General features: G+C 49.0%; 1 protein-coding gene across 1 annotated transcript; it reads left to right on the top strand.

Annotated features, from left to right (window-relative positions):
• Positions 1-370: 370 nt before the first annotated feature.
• Positions 371-15,378, top strand: LOC124028736. The gene is made up of 9 exons (XM_046340716.1): positions 371-494; positions 1,094-1,198; positions 6,420-6,498; positions 9,979-10,110; positions 11,214-11,300; positions 11,885-11,955; positions 13,037-13,112; positions 13,254-13,306; positions 15,234-15,378. The coding sequence occupies exons 1-9, from the start codon at positions 379-381 to the stop codon at positions 15,376-15,378; spliced, it is 864 nt and encodes a 287-aa protein (XP_046196672.1). The 5' UTR covers positions 371-378.
• The last annotated feature ends 538 nt before the right edge of the window (positions 15,379-15,916 follow it).

The raw sequence follows: 15,916 nt of genomic DNA, 5'->3' as shown, positions 1-15,916 counted from the left end.
AATTTGTAAGTCGCTCTGGATAAGAGCGTCTGCTAAATGACTTAAATGTAATGTAAATGTATGTCTCCATAGATATTCGACCACAAAAAAATCTAGTGTAATGTGGGTAATATCCCCCAAAATATTCCTAATCTGTTTATTACTACGTGTATCGTTGAGGAATGTTAATATATTGTCAAATGAATATATTTTGTCATGTAAATAAATCGATGTGACTTTTACATCAAGCACAGAGAAATGAATGAATGGTTTCAAACCCCACCAAGTCACGCCAGATGTTTGAAGAGATCTCGCGATATTCCTAGAGATTTACTGATGGAATTTAGTTTCCGGTAACCCAGGAGTTGGTGCGCTCCTTTTTCCCCTCCGATTCGGCAGATGCTAACGGAGCTACTTTACAAGAAGGAAACCCCTTCCTTTTGCAGAGTGAAAAACATTGAAAACCTTAAAATCTTCTGCTTCATTTTTTTTTTAAAGAACAAGATCGAAACCAGGTTAGTTTTCACGTTTTCTAATATGGGTGTTTATTTTTCTCTTAATTCATTGGAAATGTTGGAGCGATTGGTGAAATGCTTTAGTGCAATAGCTTATTAACGTTAGGAATTTAACGTTATCTAGCTATCTACAACGTTATTATTTTTGTTCCTGCATCCCGATTGCAAGGAAATGTTAGTGAGCTATAGGCCGAGGGTGGATTTTTGTGCATATGTGCATATTTTGTTGTTGTATCTTAAACCAGAATTGTGTTGGTGTAACCGGTGTGAAATGTCTCTTGAGATCTTAAAATAGTTGTATCCACCGTATACGGTAAGGGCCACGGTTATTAGTGGAGCGATAGGTAACGGTACTTCGAGTGTGACTGGTTCGAGTCCAATTTGCAAATGTTATTAGCTTGCCAACTAGGTAATACAATTCATAGTTATTAGTCCAAGGGCCACCCATTAAAAACAAACAAAGAAAAGTGTTGTTCTTTGACCCTAGAAACGAAACTGCAAAATGTCAACCACATAGCTGGAGATCATGTTTATGAACATAAACACTTTCGAAACGTGTAAAGGTTTCGGGTTTCTTGTAAATGTCTCTGTCTTGCCAGAGTTGCCTCGTTGTTCGCCGCCGTTGGACTCTGGAGCAGTGGAAACATGTCCTCCGGAGAAATAAATCACGCTTCTCCATCTGGCAGTCTGACAGACACATCTAGGTTTGTATAGTGCCAACTGTAAAGTTTGGTGGAGGAGGAATAATGGTCTGGGGCTGTTTTGTCATGGTTCGGGCTCCTTCAGTTAAACGTTAGCCTTCGATGAGTTATTGTTCTCTAGCTCACTAGTCAGGCAAACACTACATGATATAAAACAAGAACCTTCAAGTTTCACCTAAATAAATATGACAATCAAATATGGCATTGACATATCAAAGATGATGTTTGGCAGTCTGCAAGAGGTTGTGCTTAGCTGTTGTGATTGGCTCTTGGCTGAAAATATGTTAGCCAATCGTATCCACCATCTAAACTGTAAAGTTTGGTGGAGGAGTAATAATGGTCTGGGGCTGTTTTTTTTTTTTCATGGTTTGGGGCTCCTTTAGTTCCACCGAAGGAGAAATCTTAACATAACAATGACATTCTAGATGATTCCGTGCTTCCAACTTTGTGGCAACAGTTTGGGGTTAGTCCCTGTCCTGTTTTCAGCGTGACGATCAATCAGATGTATTTATAAAGCCCCTTTTTTACATCAGCAGATGTCTTCAAAGTGCTGTACAGAAACCCAGCCTCAAACCCCATACAATGCCCCCCCTGTACAGAAACCCAGCCTCAAACCCTAAACAATGCCCCCCCCCTGTACAGAAACCCAGCCTCAAACCCTAAACAATGCCCCCCCCCTGTACAGAAACCCAGCCTCAAACCCTAAACAATGCCCCCCCTGTACAGAAACCCAGCCTCAAACCCTAAACAATGCCCCCCTGTACAGAAACCCAGCCTCAAACCCCAAACAATGCCCCCCTGTACAGAAACCCAGCCTCAAACCCCATACAATGCCCCCCTGTACAGAAACCCAGCCTCAAACCCTAAACAATGCCCCCCCTGTACAGAAACCCAGCCTCAAACCCCATACAATGCCCCCCCTGTACGAAACCCAGCCTCAAACCCTAAACAATGCCCCCCCTGTACAGAAACCCAGCCTCAAACCCCATACAATGCCCCCCTGTACAGAAACCCAGCCTCAAACCCCATACAATGCCCCCCTGTACAGAAACCCAGCCTCAAACCCCAAACAATGCCCCCCTGTACAGAAACCCAGCCTCAAACCCCAAACAATGCCCCCCCCCCCTGTACAGAAACCCAGCTTCAAACCCTAAACAATGCCTCCCCCTGTACAGAAACCCAGCTTCAAACCCTAAACAATGCCCCCACCCCTGTACAGAAACCCAGCCTCAAACCCCAAACAATGCACCCCCCACAGAAAAGCCTCAAACCCCAAACAATGCCCCCTGTACAGAAACCCAGCCTCAAACCCCAAACAATGCCCCCCCTGTACAGAAACCCAGCCTCAAACCCCAAACAATGCCCCCCCCCGTACAGAAACCCAGCCTCAAACCCCAAACAATGCCCCCCTGTACAGAAACCCAGCCTCAAACCCCAAACAATGCCCCCTGTACAGAAACCCAGCCTCAAACCCCAAACAATGCCCCCCCTGTACAGAAACCCAGCTTCAAACCCCATACAATGCCCCCCTTTCCAGGAATCCAGCCTCAAACCCCATACCAAATACATACCAAAAAATAAATGTTTTTATGACCCCCCCCGTGCACAAAGCCAAGTACATACAAAAAAACAAACATGTTTTTTTCGAGATCGGTGTGGAAGAGCTTGACTTGGCCTGCACATGCACTATGATTTTGAAATGTTATATATATTTTTTAACATTTATAATATTACATGTTTTTACATGTTAATATTCATGAAAAGATGTACTTAATGGCATTGACACTTTACAGTTTTGTTTCATGTGTCACAGAAGGCCTTTTCTGAAGCCTTGTTTTGGTGGTTGGCCTTGGACAACGTGTAGGGGTAGGGGTTGGACAACGTGTAGGGGTTGGACAACGTGTAGGGGTTGGACAACGTGTAGGGGTTGGACAACGTGTAGGGGTTGGACAACGTGTAGGGGTTGGACAACGTGTAGGGGTTGGACAACGTGTAGGGGTTGGACAACGTGTAGGGGTTGGACAACGTGTAGGGGTTGGACAACGTGTAGGGGTTGGACAACGTGTAGGGGTTGGACAACGTGTAGGGGTTGGACAACGTGTTGGCCTTGGACAACGTGTTGGCCTTGGACAACGTGTAGTGGTTGAAGCCTTGTTTTGGGGGTTGGCCTTGGTCATTTGATTTGAGTCACTTTCTGACCCTTTTTGCTTTGAACAAAACTTTACAGATATATATATATATGAGAGAGAAGTGGTCAGAAAGTGACGTTTTGGAACTGAATGCCAAAACATTCAGGAGATATGGATTCCCATCCTACCATGAGACAGACATGTTTTCATTCAGGAGATATGGGTTCCCATCCCCCATCCTGCCATGAGACGGCCATGTTTTCATTCAGAAGATATGGGTTCCCATCCTACCATGAGACAGACATGTTTTCATTCAGGAGATATGGGTTCCCATCCTACCATGATGGCCATTCAGGAGATCTGGGTTCCCATCCTACCATGATGGCCATTCAGGAGATATGGGTTCCTATCCTACCATGACACGGCCATGTTTTCATTCAGGAGATATGGGTTCCCACCCCCCAGCCTACCATGACACGGCCATGTTTTCATTCAGGAGATATGGGTTCCCACCCTACCATGACACGGCCATGTTTTCATTCAGGAGATATGGGTTCCTATCCTACCATGAGACGGCCATTCAAGAGATATGGGTTCCCATCCTACCATGAGACGGCCATGTTTTCATTCAGGAGATATGGGGTCCCATCCTACCATGACACGGCCATGTTTTCATTCAGGAGATATGGGTTCCCATCCTACCATGAGACAGCCATGTTTTCATTCAGGAAATATGGGTTCCAATCCTACCATGAGATGGCCATTCAGGAGATATGGGTTCCCAACCTACCATGAGACAGCCATGTTTTCATTCAGGAGATATGGGTTCCCATCCTACCATGAGATGACCATTCAGGAGATATGGGTTCCTATCCTACCATGAGAAGGCCATGTTTTCATTCAGGAGATATGGGTTCCCATCCTACCATGAGATGGCCATGATTTCATTCAGGAGATATGGGTTCCCATCCTACCATGAGACAGCCATGTTTTCATTCAGGAGATATGGGTTCCCATCCTACCATGAGATGGCCATTCAGGAGATATGGGTTCCCATCCTACCATGAGATGGCCATTCAGGAGATATGGGTTCCCATCCTACCATGAGATGGCCATTCAGGAGATATGGGTTCCCAACCTACCATGAGGTGGCCATTCAGGAGATATGGGTTCCCATCCTACCATGAGATGGCCATTCAGGAGATATGGGTTCCCATCCTACCATGACATGGCCATGTTTTCATTCAGGAGATATGGGTTCCCACCCCCATCCTACCATGAGATGGCCATTCAGGAGATATGGGGTCCCATCCTACCATGAGACAGCCATGTTTTCATTCAGGAGATATGGGTTCCCATCCTACCATGAGATGGCCATTCAGGAGATATGGGTTCCCACCCCCATCCTACCATGAGATGGCCATTCAGGAGATATGGGTTCCCATCCTACCATGAGACGGCCATGTTTTCATTCAGGAGATATGGGTTCCCATCCTACCATGAGATGGCCATTCAGGAGATATGGGTTCCCATCCTACCATGAGACGGCCATATTTTCATTCAGGAGATATGGGTTCCCACCCCCATCCTACCATGAGATGGCCATGTTTTCATTCAGGAGATATGGGTTCCCATCCTACCATGAGATGGCCATGTTTTCATTCAGGAGATATGGGTTCCCATCCCCATCCTACCATGAGATGACCATTCAGGAGATATGGGGTCCCATCCTACCATGAGATGGCCATGTTTTCATTCAGGAGATATGGGTTCCCATCCTACCATGAGATGACCATTCAGGAGATATGGGTTCCCATCCTACCATGAGATGACCATTCAGGAGATATGGGTTCCCATCCTACCATGAGACGGCCATGTTTTCATTCAGGAGATATGGGTTCCCATCCTACCATGAGACGGCCATGTTTTCATTCAGGAGATATGGGTTCCCATCCTACCATGAGACGGCCATGTTTTCATTCAGGAGATATGGGTTCCCATCCTACCATGAGACGGCCATGTTTTCATTCAGGAGATATGGGTTCCCATCCTACCATGAGACGGCCATGTTTTCATTCAGGAGATATGGGTTCCCATCCTACCATGAGACGGCCATGTTTTCATTCAGGAGATATGGGTTCCCACCCCCATCCTACCATGAGATGGCCATTCAGGAGATATGGGGTCCCATCCTACCATGAGACAGCCATGTTTTCATTCAGGAGATATGGGTTCCCATCCTACCATGAGATGGCCATTCAGGAGATATGGGTTCCCACCCCCATCCTACCATGAGATGGCCATTCAGGAGATATGGGTTCCCATCCTACCATGAGACGGCCATGTTTTCATTCAGGAGATATGGGTTCCCATCCTACCATGAGATGGCCATTCAGGAGATATGGGTTCCCATCCTACCATGAGACGGCCATATTTTCATTCAGGAGATATGGGTTCCCACCCCCATCCTACCATGAGATGGCCATGTTTTCATTCAGGAGATATGGGTTCCCATCCCCATCCTACCATGAGATGACCATTCAGGAGATATGGGGTCCCATCCTACCATGAGATGGCCATGTTTTCATTCAGGAGATATGGGTTCCCATCCTACCATGAGATGACCATTCAGGAGATATGGGTTCCCATCCTACCATGAGATGACCATTCAGGAGATATGGGTTCCCATCCTACCATGAGACGGCCATGTTTTCATTCAGGAGATATGGGTTCCCATCCTACCATGAGACGGCCATGTTTTCATTCAGGAGATATGGGTTCCCATCCTACCATGAGACGGCCATGTTTTCATTCAGGAGATATGGGTTCCCATCCTACCATGAGACGGCCATGTTTTCATTCAGGAGATATGGGTTCCCATCCTACCATGAGACGGCCATGTTTTCATTCAGGAGATATGGGTTCCCATCCTACCATGAGACGGCCATGTTTTCATTCAGGAGATATGGGTTCCCATCCTACCATGTCTTGTTTTCATATAGTTTCATATTTCAAATATAGTAATTAACCATCCAGAACTGTAACTAGCTGTTGGTTTAGTGTCGTATGAACCATTCTGTCTTCATTCTTACCAGGATGAGGAAGAGGACCAGAGAGCATGAAGCTGGGTCACCTGACTCTGACCAGCCAACCAAGATGTTCTCCAAGTGTGAGGTAAGCAGTCTGGTCATATTTAATTGACATGACTCTGAATTGGCTTTCTGTTTTGGAATGTTTTTGGTACGTTGTGTCCTGCTAAACACAGCCTTGTGTTGTGTCCTGGTACAGGGTCTGGTGTGTTCTGGTACAGGGTCTGGTGTGTTCTGGTACAGGGTCTGGTGTGTTCTGGTACAGGGTCTGGTGTGTTCTGGTACAGGGTCTGGTGTGTTCTGGTACAGGTGTCTGGTGTGTTCTGGTCCAGGGTCTGGTATGTCCTGGTCCAGGTGTCCTACAGAGTCTGGTGTGTCCTGGTACAGGGTCTGGTGTGTCCTGGTACAGGGTCTGGTGTGTCCTGGTACAGGGTCTGGTGTGTCCTGGTACAGGGTCTGGTGTGTTCTGGTACAGGGTCTGGTGTGTTCTGGTACAGGGTCTGGTCTGGTGTGTTCTGGTACAGGGTCTGGTCTGGTGTGTTCTGGTACAGGGTCTGGTGTGTCCTGGTACAGGGTCTGGTGTGTCCTGGTACAGGGTCTGGTGTGTCCTGGTACAGGGTCTGGTGTGTCCTGGTACAGGGTCTGGTGTGTCCTGGTACAGGGTCTGGTGTGTCCTGGTACAGGGTCTGGTGTGTCCTGGTACAGGGTCTGGTGTGTCCTGGTACAGGGTCTGGTGTGTCCTGGTACAGGGTCTGGTGTGTCCTGGTACAGGGTCTGGTGTGTCCTGGTACAGGGTCTGGTCTGGTGTGTCCTGGTACAGGGTCTGGTCTGGTGTGTCCTGGTACAGGGTCTGGTGTGTCCTGGTATAGGGTCTGGTGTGTCCTGGTACAGGGTCTGGTGTGTTCTGGTACAGGGTCTGGTGTGTTCTGGTACAGGGTCTGGTGTGTTCTGGTACAGGGTCTGGTGTGTTCTGGTACAGGGTCTGGTCTGGTGTGTTCTGGTACAGGGTCTGGTCTGGTGTGTTCTGGTACAGGGTCTGGTCTGGTGTGTTCTGGTACAGGGTCTGGTGTGTTCTGGTACAGGGTCTGGTGTGTCCTGGTACAGGGTCTGGTGTGTCCTGGTACAGGGTCTGGTCTGGTGTGTCCTGGTACAGGGTCTGGTCTGGTGTGTCCTGGTACAGGGTCTGGTCTGGTGTTCTGGTACAGGGTCTGGTCTGGTGTGTTCTGGTACAGGGTCTGGTCTGGTGTGTTCTGGTACAGGGTCTGGTCTGGTGTGTTCTGGTACAGGGTCTGGTCTGGTGTGTTCTGGTACAGGGTCTGGTGTGTCCTGGTACAGGGTCTGGTGTGTTCTGGTACAGGGTCTGGTGTGTTCTGGTACAGGGTCTGGTGTGTCCTGGTACAGGGTCTGGTGTGTCCTGGTACAGGGTCTGGTGTGTTCTGGTACAGGGTCTGGTGTGTTCTGGTACAGGGTCTGGTGTGTCCTGGTACAGGGTCTGGTGTGTCCTGGTACAGGGTCTGGTCTGGTGTGTCCTGGTACAGGGTCTGGTGTGTTCTGGTACAGGGTCTGGTGTGTCCTGGTACAGGGTCTGGTGTGTCCTGGTACAGGGTCTGGTGTGTCCTGGTACAGGGTCTGGTGTGTTCTGGTACAGGGTCTGGTCTGGTTTGTTCTGGTACAGGGTCTGGTCTGGTGTGTTCTGGTACAGGGTCTGGTCTGGTGTGTTCTGGTACAGGGTCTGGTCTGGTGTGTTCTGGTACAGGGTCTGGTCTGGTGTGTTCTGGTACAGGGTCTGGTCTGGTGTGTTCTGGTACAGGGTCTGGTCTGGTGTGTTCTGGTACAGGGTCTGGTCTGGTGTGTTCTGGTACAGGGTCTGGTGTGTTCTGGTACAGGGTCTGGTCTACAGGGTCTGGTCTGTTCTGGTACAGGGTCTGGTGTGTTCTGGTACAGGGTCTGGTGTGTTCTGGTACAGGGTCTGGTCTGGTGTGTTCTGGTACAGGGTCTGGTCTGGTGTGTTCTGGTACAGGGTCTGGTGTGTTCTGGTACAGGGTCTGGTGTGTTCTGGTACAGGGTCTGGTCTGGTGTGTTCTGGTACAGGGTCTGGTGTGTTCTGGTACAGGGTCTGGTGTGTTCTGGTACAGGGTCTGGTGTGTTCTGGTACAGGGTCTGGTGTGTTCTGGTACAGGGTCTGGTCTGGTGTGTTCTGGTACAGGGTCTGGTCTGGTACAGGGTCTGGTGTGTTCTGGTACAGGGTCTGGTCTGGTGTGTTCTGGTACAGGGTCTGGTCTGGTGTGTTCTGGTACAGGGTCTGGTGTGTTCTGGTACAGGGTCTGGTGTGTTCTGGTACAGGGTCTGGTGTGTTCTGGTACAGGGTCTGGTGTGTTCTGGTACAGGGTCTGGTGTGTTCTGGTACAGGGTCTGGTGTGTTCTGGTACAGGGTCTGGTGTGTCCTGGTACAGGGTCTGGTCTGGTGTGTTCTGGTACAGGGTCTGGTGTGTCCTGGTACAGGGTCTGGTGTGTTCTGGTACAGGGTCTGGTGTGTCCTGGTACAGGGTCTGGTGTGTCCTGGTACAGGGTCTGGTGTGTCCTGGTACAGGGTCTGGTGTGTCCTGGTACAGGGTCTGGTGTGTCCTGGTACAGGGTCTGGTCTGGTGTGTCCTGGTACAGGGTCTGGTCTGGTGTGTCCTGGTACAGGGTCTGGTCTGGTGTGTCCTGGTACAGGGTCTGGTGTGTCCTGGTACAGGGTCTGGTTTGTTGTGTTCTGGTACAGTGTCTGGTCTGGTGTGTTCTGGTACAGGGTCTGGTCTGGTGTGTTCTGGTACAGGGTCTGGTGTGTTCTGGTACAGGGTCTGGTCTGGTGTGTCCTGGTACAGGGTCTGGTCTGGTGTGTTCTGGTACAGGGTCTAGTCTGGTGTGTTCTGGTACAGGGTCTGGTGTGTTCTGTTACAGGGTCTGGTGTGTTCTGGTACAGGGTCTGGTGTGTTCTGGTACAGGGTCTGGTGTGTCCTGGTACAGGGTCTGGTGTGTTCTGTTACAGGGTCTGGTGTGTTCTGGTACAGGTGTGTGTCATCCCCAGGTCCAGGGTCAGGTGTGTGTAGTAACCAGGTGTGTGTAGTAACCAGGTGGTAACCAGGTGTGTGTCATCCCCAGGTCCAGGGTCTGGTGTGTGTAGTAACCAGGTGTGTGTCATCCCCAGGTCCAGGTTCTGGTGTGTGTAGTAACCAGGTGTGTGTAGTAACCAGGTAGTAACCAGGTGTGTGTAGTAACCAGGTGTGTGTAGTAACCAGGTAGTAACCAGGTGTGTGTAGTAACCAGGTGTGTGTCATCCCCAGGTCCAGGGTCTGGTGTGTGTAGTAACCAGGTGTGTGTAGTAACCAGGTGTGTGTAGTAACCAGGTGTGTGTCATCCCCAGGTCCAGGGTCTGGTGTGTGTAGTAACCAGGTGGTAACCAGGTGTGTGTAGTAACCAGGTGTGTGTGGTAACCAGGTGGTAACCAGGTGTGTGTCATCCCCAGGTCCAGGGTCTGGTGTGTGTAGTAACCAGGTGGTAACCAGGTGTGTGTCATCCCCAGGTCCAGGGTCTGCTCCAGCAGGAAGTGCAAAGTGCTATGAAACAGTCTGAATCCAAGATGGAGTCGCTATTGGAGAGAGTTCAGCTACTGGAATGTGAACCTAAATACGACCTGGTCATACGCAGACTGGAGGTAGGGAGGAGGGGGGGGCAGACTAGAGGTAGGGGGGTCCAGACTGGAGGTAGGGGAGGGGGGCAGACTAGAGGTAGGAGGAGGGGGGCAGACTAGAGGTAGGGGGGTCCAGACTGGAGGTAGGGAGGAGGGGGGGGCAGACTGGAGGTAGGGAGGAGGGGGGGCAGACTAGGAGGTAGGGGGGTCCAGACTGGAGGTAGGGAGGAGGGGGGGCAGACTGGAGGTAGGGAGGAGGGGGGGCAGACTAGAGGTAGGGGGGTCCAGACTGGAGGTAGGGAGGAGGGGGGGGCAGACTGGAGGTAGGGGGTCCAGACTGGAGGTAGGGGGTCCAGACTGGAGGTAGGGAGGAGGGGGGCAGACTAGAGGTAGGGGAGGGGGGGGCAGACTGGAGGTAGGGAGGAGGGGGGCAGACTGGAGGTAGGGGGTCCAGACTGGAGGTAGGGGGGTCCAGACTGGAGGTAGGGAGGAGGGGGGGCAGACTGGAGTTAGGGGGGGTCCAGACTGGAGTTAGGGATGGGGGTCCAGACTGGAGGTAGGGAGGGGGGTCCAGACTGGAGGTAGGGAGGGGGTCCAGACTGGAGGTAGGGAGGGGGGGGGCAGACTGGAGGTAGGGAGGAGGGGGGGCAGACTAGAGGTAGGGAGGAGGGGGATCCAGACTGGAGATAGGGGAGGAGGGGGCAGACTGGGGAGGGGGGGCAGACTGGAGGTAGGGGGAGGGGGTCCAGACTGGAGGTAGGGGGTCCAGACTGGAGGTAGGGGGTCCAGACTGGAGGTAGGAGGAGGGGGGGGGCAGACTGGAGGTAAGGGGGGGCAGACTGGAGGTAGGGGGGCAGACTGGAGTTAGGGAGGGGGGGGTCCAGACTGGAGGTAGGGAGGAGGGGGGTCCGGACTGGAGGTAGGGAGGAGGAGGGGGGGGGGGCAGACTAGAGGTAGGGAGGGAGGGGGGGCAGACTGGAGGTAGGGGGGAGGGGGTTTCTCTAGTTAGAGGGGAATAACCCTGTGTTTCTCTAGTTAGAGGGGGAATAACCCTGTGTTTCTCTAGTTAGAGGGGGAATAACCCTGTGTTTCTCTAGTCAGAGGGGGAATAACCCTGTGTTTCTCAGGCTCACATTAAGAAGGTGAAGAGGAGGGGGGATGCTGCCATCTCTTACGTCAGGATGCTACGAGCTCCTGGAGTTAAACACAATCAGGTAGACACACACACACTCCTTCTCTGTCCTCCTCCCTCTCTGTCTCTCTCTCTGTCCTCTCTGTCCTCTCTCTGTCCTCTCTGTCCTCTCTGTCCTCTCTCTGTCCTCTCTCTCTCTGTCCTCTCTCTCTCTCTGTCTCTCTCTCTGTCCTCTCTCTGTCCTCTCTCTCTCTCTCTCCTCCCTCTGACAACACTGTAGAGACGCGCGGTCGTGGTCACACACCGTTGTGTATACGTTCGCATCTCTGTGAAAGATAATGAAGTGTGTTTCTCCAGAGGAGGCTGGGTTCTGGTCTTGTGGACCCTTCTCTCTTTTCTCTCCTCTCCTCTCCTCTCCTCTCCTCTCCTCTCCTCTCCTCTCCTCTCCTCTCCTCTCCTCTCCTCTCCTCTCCTCTCCTCTCTCTGAAAGATAATGAAGTGTGTTTCTCCAGAGGAGGCTGGGTTCTGGTCTTGTGGACCCTTCTCTCTTTCCTCTCCTCTCTCCTCTCTCCTCTCCTCTCCTCTCCTCTCCTCTCCTCTCCTCTCCTCTCCTCTCCTCTCCTCTCCTCTCCTCTCCCTGAAAGATAATGAAGTGTGTTTCTCCAGAGGAGGCTGGGTTCTGGTCTTGTGGACCTGACTGAGACTGAGAAAGGACTGAGCACTGTGGACATCAGCAGGTAGACACACACACACACACACACACACACACACACACACACACACACACACACACACACACACACACACACACACACACACACACACACACACACACACACACACACACACACACACACACACTCCACAGCACACACAGTAGGAAGTGGTGTTATATATATATCAGGATAGTATGTGTTTATAGTATATATATATATATATATATATATATATCACACACAATAGGCCCTGTACCAATAAGAAATGACATTTCCTTTCCCCCCTGGCTCTGACAGGAAGTGGTGTTATATATATATATATATCACACACAGTAGGAAGTGGTGTTATATATATATATATATATCAGGATAGTATGTGTTTATAGTATATATATATCACACACAATAGGCCCTGTACCAATAAGAAATGACATTTCCTTTCCCCCCTGGCTCTGACAGGAAGTGGTGTTTCCCTTCTATGAATCTACATATATTCAATATATATATATCAGGATGTGTTTATAGTATATGTATATATATCAGGACATTCAGTGTATATTTATAGTATATATATATAGCTCAGGACATTTAGTGTGTATTTATAGTATATATATATATATATATATATATCAGGATGTGTTTATAGTGTATATATATATATATATATATATATATATATATATATATATATATATATATATCAGGACATACGTATTTATAGTATATAATATATGCCATTTAGCAGACGCTTTTATCCAAAGCGACTTACAGTCATGTGTGCATACATTCTACGTATGGGTGGTCCCGGGGATCGAACCCACTACCCTGGTGTTACAAGCGCCATGCTCTACCAACTGAGCTACAGAAGGACCATATACATACACACACATCTCCTATCTATATCTATCTATCTATACATCTATAATCCATGCTCAGGTCAGACATCTATATATCTATCTATATCTCTATCTATATCTATATATCTATAATCCATGCTCAGGTCAGACATCTATATATCTATCTATATATCTATCTATATCTCTATCTATATCTATATATCTATCTATATCTATATCTCTATATATCTATAATCCATGCTCAGGTCAGATTCTGATGAGGAAGACTCGGCTGAGAAGCAGAGGAAGAGGAAGGTTGTAGATGGTTTCTGGCAGAAAATGGTAACGTGCCTACACACCCACACACACACACACACACACACACTACACACACACCCCCATCTCATACACCGCTACTGATTCTGATACTTCTGAGAATCTGATACTAACAGCTTCTCTGTGATTGGTTGTTTGTCTCTCTAGATGTCCAATAAAAAAAACCCAGACAGGAAGAAAGAAAAAGAGAGGAATGGAAAGCAACACAACATCCCTCTTCCTCCTACCACTCCTCCTCTTCCTCCGACCACTCCTCCTCCTCCTCGTTTTCTCCTCTTCCTCCCGTTCTCTCTCCCTCAAGTACTGGTAGGTTTCTGCTACACTCCTCCTCTTCCTCCTACCACTCCTCCTCTTCCTCCTACCACTCCTCCTCTTCCTCCTACCACTCCTCCTCTTCCTCCTACCACTCCTCCTCTTCCTCCTACCTCTCCTCCTCTTCCTCCTACCGCTCCTCCTACCAATCCTCCTCCTCTTCCTCCTACCGCTCCTCTTACCTCTCCTACCGCTCTTACCACTCCTCCCCTCTTCCTCCTACCACTCCTCTTACCCCTCTCCTCCTCTTCCTCCTACCGCTCCTCTTACCACTCCTCCTCTTCCTCCTCCCTTCCTCCTACCTCTCCTCTTCCTTCCTCCTACCGCTCCTCTTACCACTCCTCCTCTTCCTCCCATTCTCCTCTTCCCCCGTTCTCCTCTTCCTCCTACCTCTCCTCTTACCTCTCCTCCTCTTCCTCCTACCGCTCCTCTTACCTCTACTCCTCTTTCTCCTACCTCTACTCCTCTTCCTCCTACCCTCCTCTTCTTCCTCCTACCGCTCCTCTTACCCTCCTCCTCTTCCTCCCATTCTCCTCTTCCCCCGTTCTCCTCTTCCTCCTACCTCTCCTCCTCCATCTCGTTCTCCTCTTCCTCTCTCTCCTCACGTACTGGTAGGTTTCTGCTACACTCTGACCACTGCATTATAAAGGAGTTATTAGTGTTTATTATTGGGTATTAGCAGGTATTAGTGGTTATTAGTAGTTATTGGTGGGGGCGGCAGCGTAGCCTAGTGGTTAGAGCGTTGGACTAGTAACCGGAAGGTTGCGAGTTCAAACCCCGAGCTGACAAGGTACAAATCTGTCGTTCTGCCCCTGAACAGGCAGTTAACCCGCTGTTCCCAGGCCGTCATTGAAAATAAGAATATGTTCTTAACTGACTTGCCTGGTAAAAAAAATATATAGGTAAAAAGGTTAAAAAATATATATATTAGTGGTTATTAGTGGTTATTAGTAGCTAGTAGTAGTAGTTTGTGGTTGTTAGTAGTTATTAGTAGTTTGTGGTTGTTAGTAGTTATTAGTAGTTTGTAGTTATTAGTAGTTATTACTGGTTATTAGTAGTTATTAGTAGCTAGTAGTTATTGGTGGTTTAGTAGTTATTGGTGGTTATTGGTGGTTTAGTAGTTATTGGTGGTTTAGTAGTTATTGGTGGTTTAGTAGTTATTGGTGGTTTAGTAGTTATTAGTGGTTATTAGTAGTTATTAGTAGTTATTAGTGGTTTAGTAGTTATTAGTGGTTTAGTAGTTATTAGTGGTTTAGTAGTTATTAGTGGTTTAGTAGTTATTAGTGGTTATTAGTAGTTATTAGTAGTTATTACTGGTTTAGTAGTTATTGGTGGTTATTAGTAGTTATTAGTTATTAGTAGTTATTACTGGTTTAGTAGTTATTGGTGGTTATTAGTAGTTATTGGTGGTTATTAGTAGTTATTGGTGGTTATTAGTAGTTATTACTGGTTATTAGTAGTTATTAGTAGCTAGTAGTTTGTGGTTATTTGTGGTTGTTAGTAGTTTGTAGTTATTGGTGGTTTAGTAGTTATTGGTGGTTTAGTAGTTATTGGTGGTTTAGTAGTTATTGGTGGTTTAGTAGTTATTGGTGGTTTAGTAGTTATTGGTGGTTATTTGTAGTTATTAGTGGTTATTTGTAGTTATTAGTGGTTATTTGTAGTTATTAGTGGTTATTTGTGGTTATTAGTGGTTATTTGTGGTTATTAGTAGTTATTATCCAGCAACATTAGTCTAGTCTTCTGAAAGTCGTTATTTTCTTGTCTTTCTCTCTCAGTATCAAACCATGTAACCTCTCCCTTCCCTTGTGTGTGTAGAAGGTCGGCGTCTGCACCGGTGACCAGACCGCCAGCCACATCGCCAGTTAAAACGGAGTGCACGGTGAAGATGGAAACCACCGTGAAGACCGAGGAGTCCCGTGTCCTCTACTCCCCTCTTCGTGTTCCCTCCGTCGCAGAGTGAGCTGCTGTCCCATCTCCCTCCTCTCCCCCCGACCCCTTTCCCTTCCTCCCTCCCCTCGAGGCGGCCTCCTACTCCATCCCCCAGAAGCCCCTTGTGCACCTGGCCCGTATCCGAAACCCTGCCCCGTGTCTGGTCATCCATTGGAGGGTCACTGAGGAAGACCCCGCGGCGCCCGACATGGACAGTTACAGGTACAGACACACGGAGAGACCCGGCTCTAGTTACAGACACACGGAGCGACCCGGCTCTAGTTACAGGTACAGATACGGAGCGACCCGGCTCTAGTTACAGACACGGAGCGACCCGGCTCTAGTTACAGACACACGGAGCACCCGGCTCTAGTTACAGACACACGGAGCGACCCGGCTCTAGTTACAGACACGGAGCGACCCGGCTCTAGTTACAGACACACGGAGCGACCCGGCTCTAGTTACAGACACACGGAGCGACCCGGCTCTAGTTACAGACACGGAGCGACCCGGCTCTAGTTACAGACACACGGAGCGACCCGGCTCTAGTTACAGACACGGAGCGACCC

Source organism: Oncorhynchus gorbuscha, unplaced genomic scaffold (genome assembly GCF_021184085.1).
Source record: "Oncorhynchus gorbuscha isolate QuinsamMale2020 ecotype Even-year unplaced genomic scaffold, OgorEven_v1.0 Un_scaffold_4759, whole genome shotgun sequence".
NCBI lineage: Eukaryota > Metazoa > Chordata > Actinopteri > Salmoniformes > Salmonidae > Oncorhynchus > Oncorhynchus gorbuscha.
Note: the sequence above shows the minus strand (reverse complement) of the source record. Positions and strands in the feature narration are given on the sequence as shown.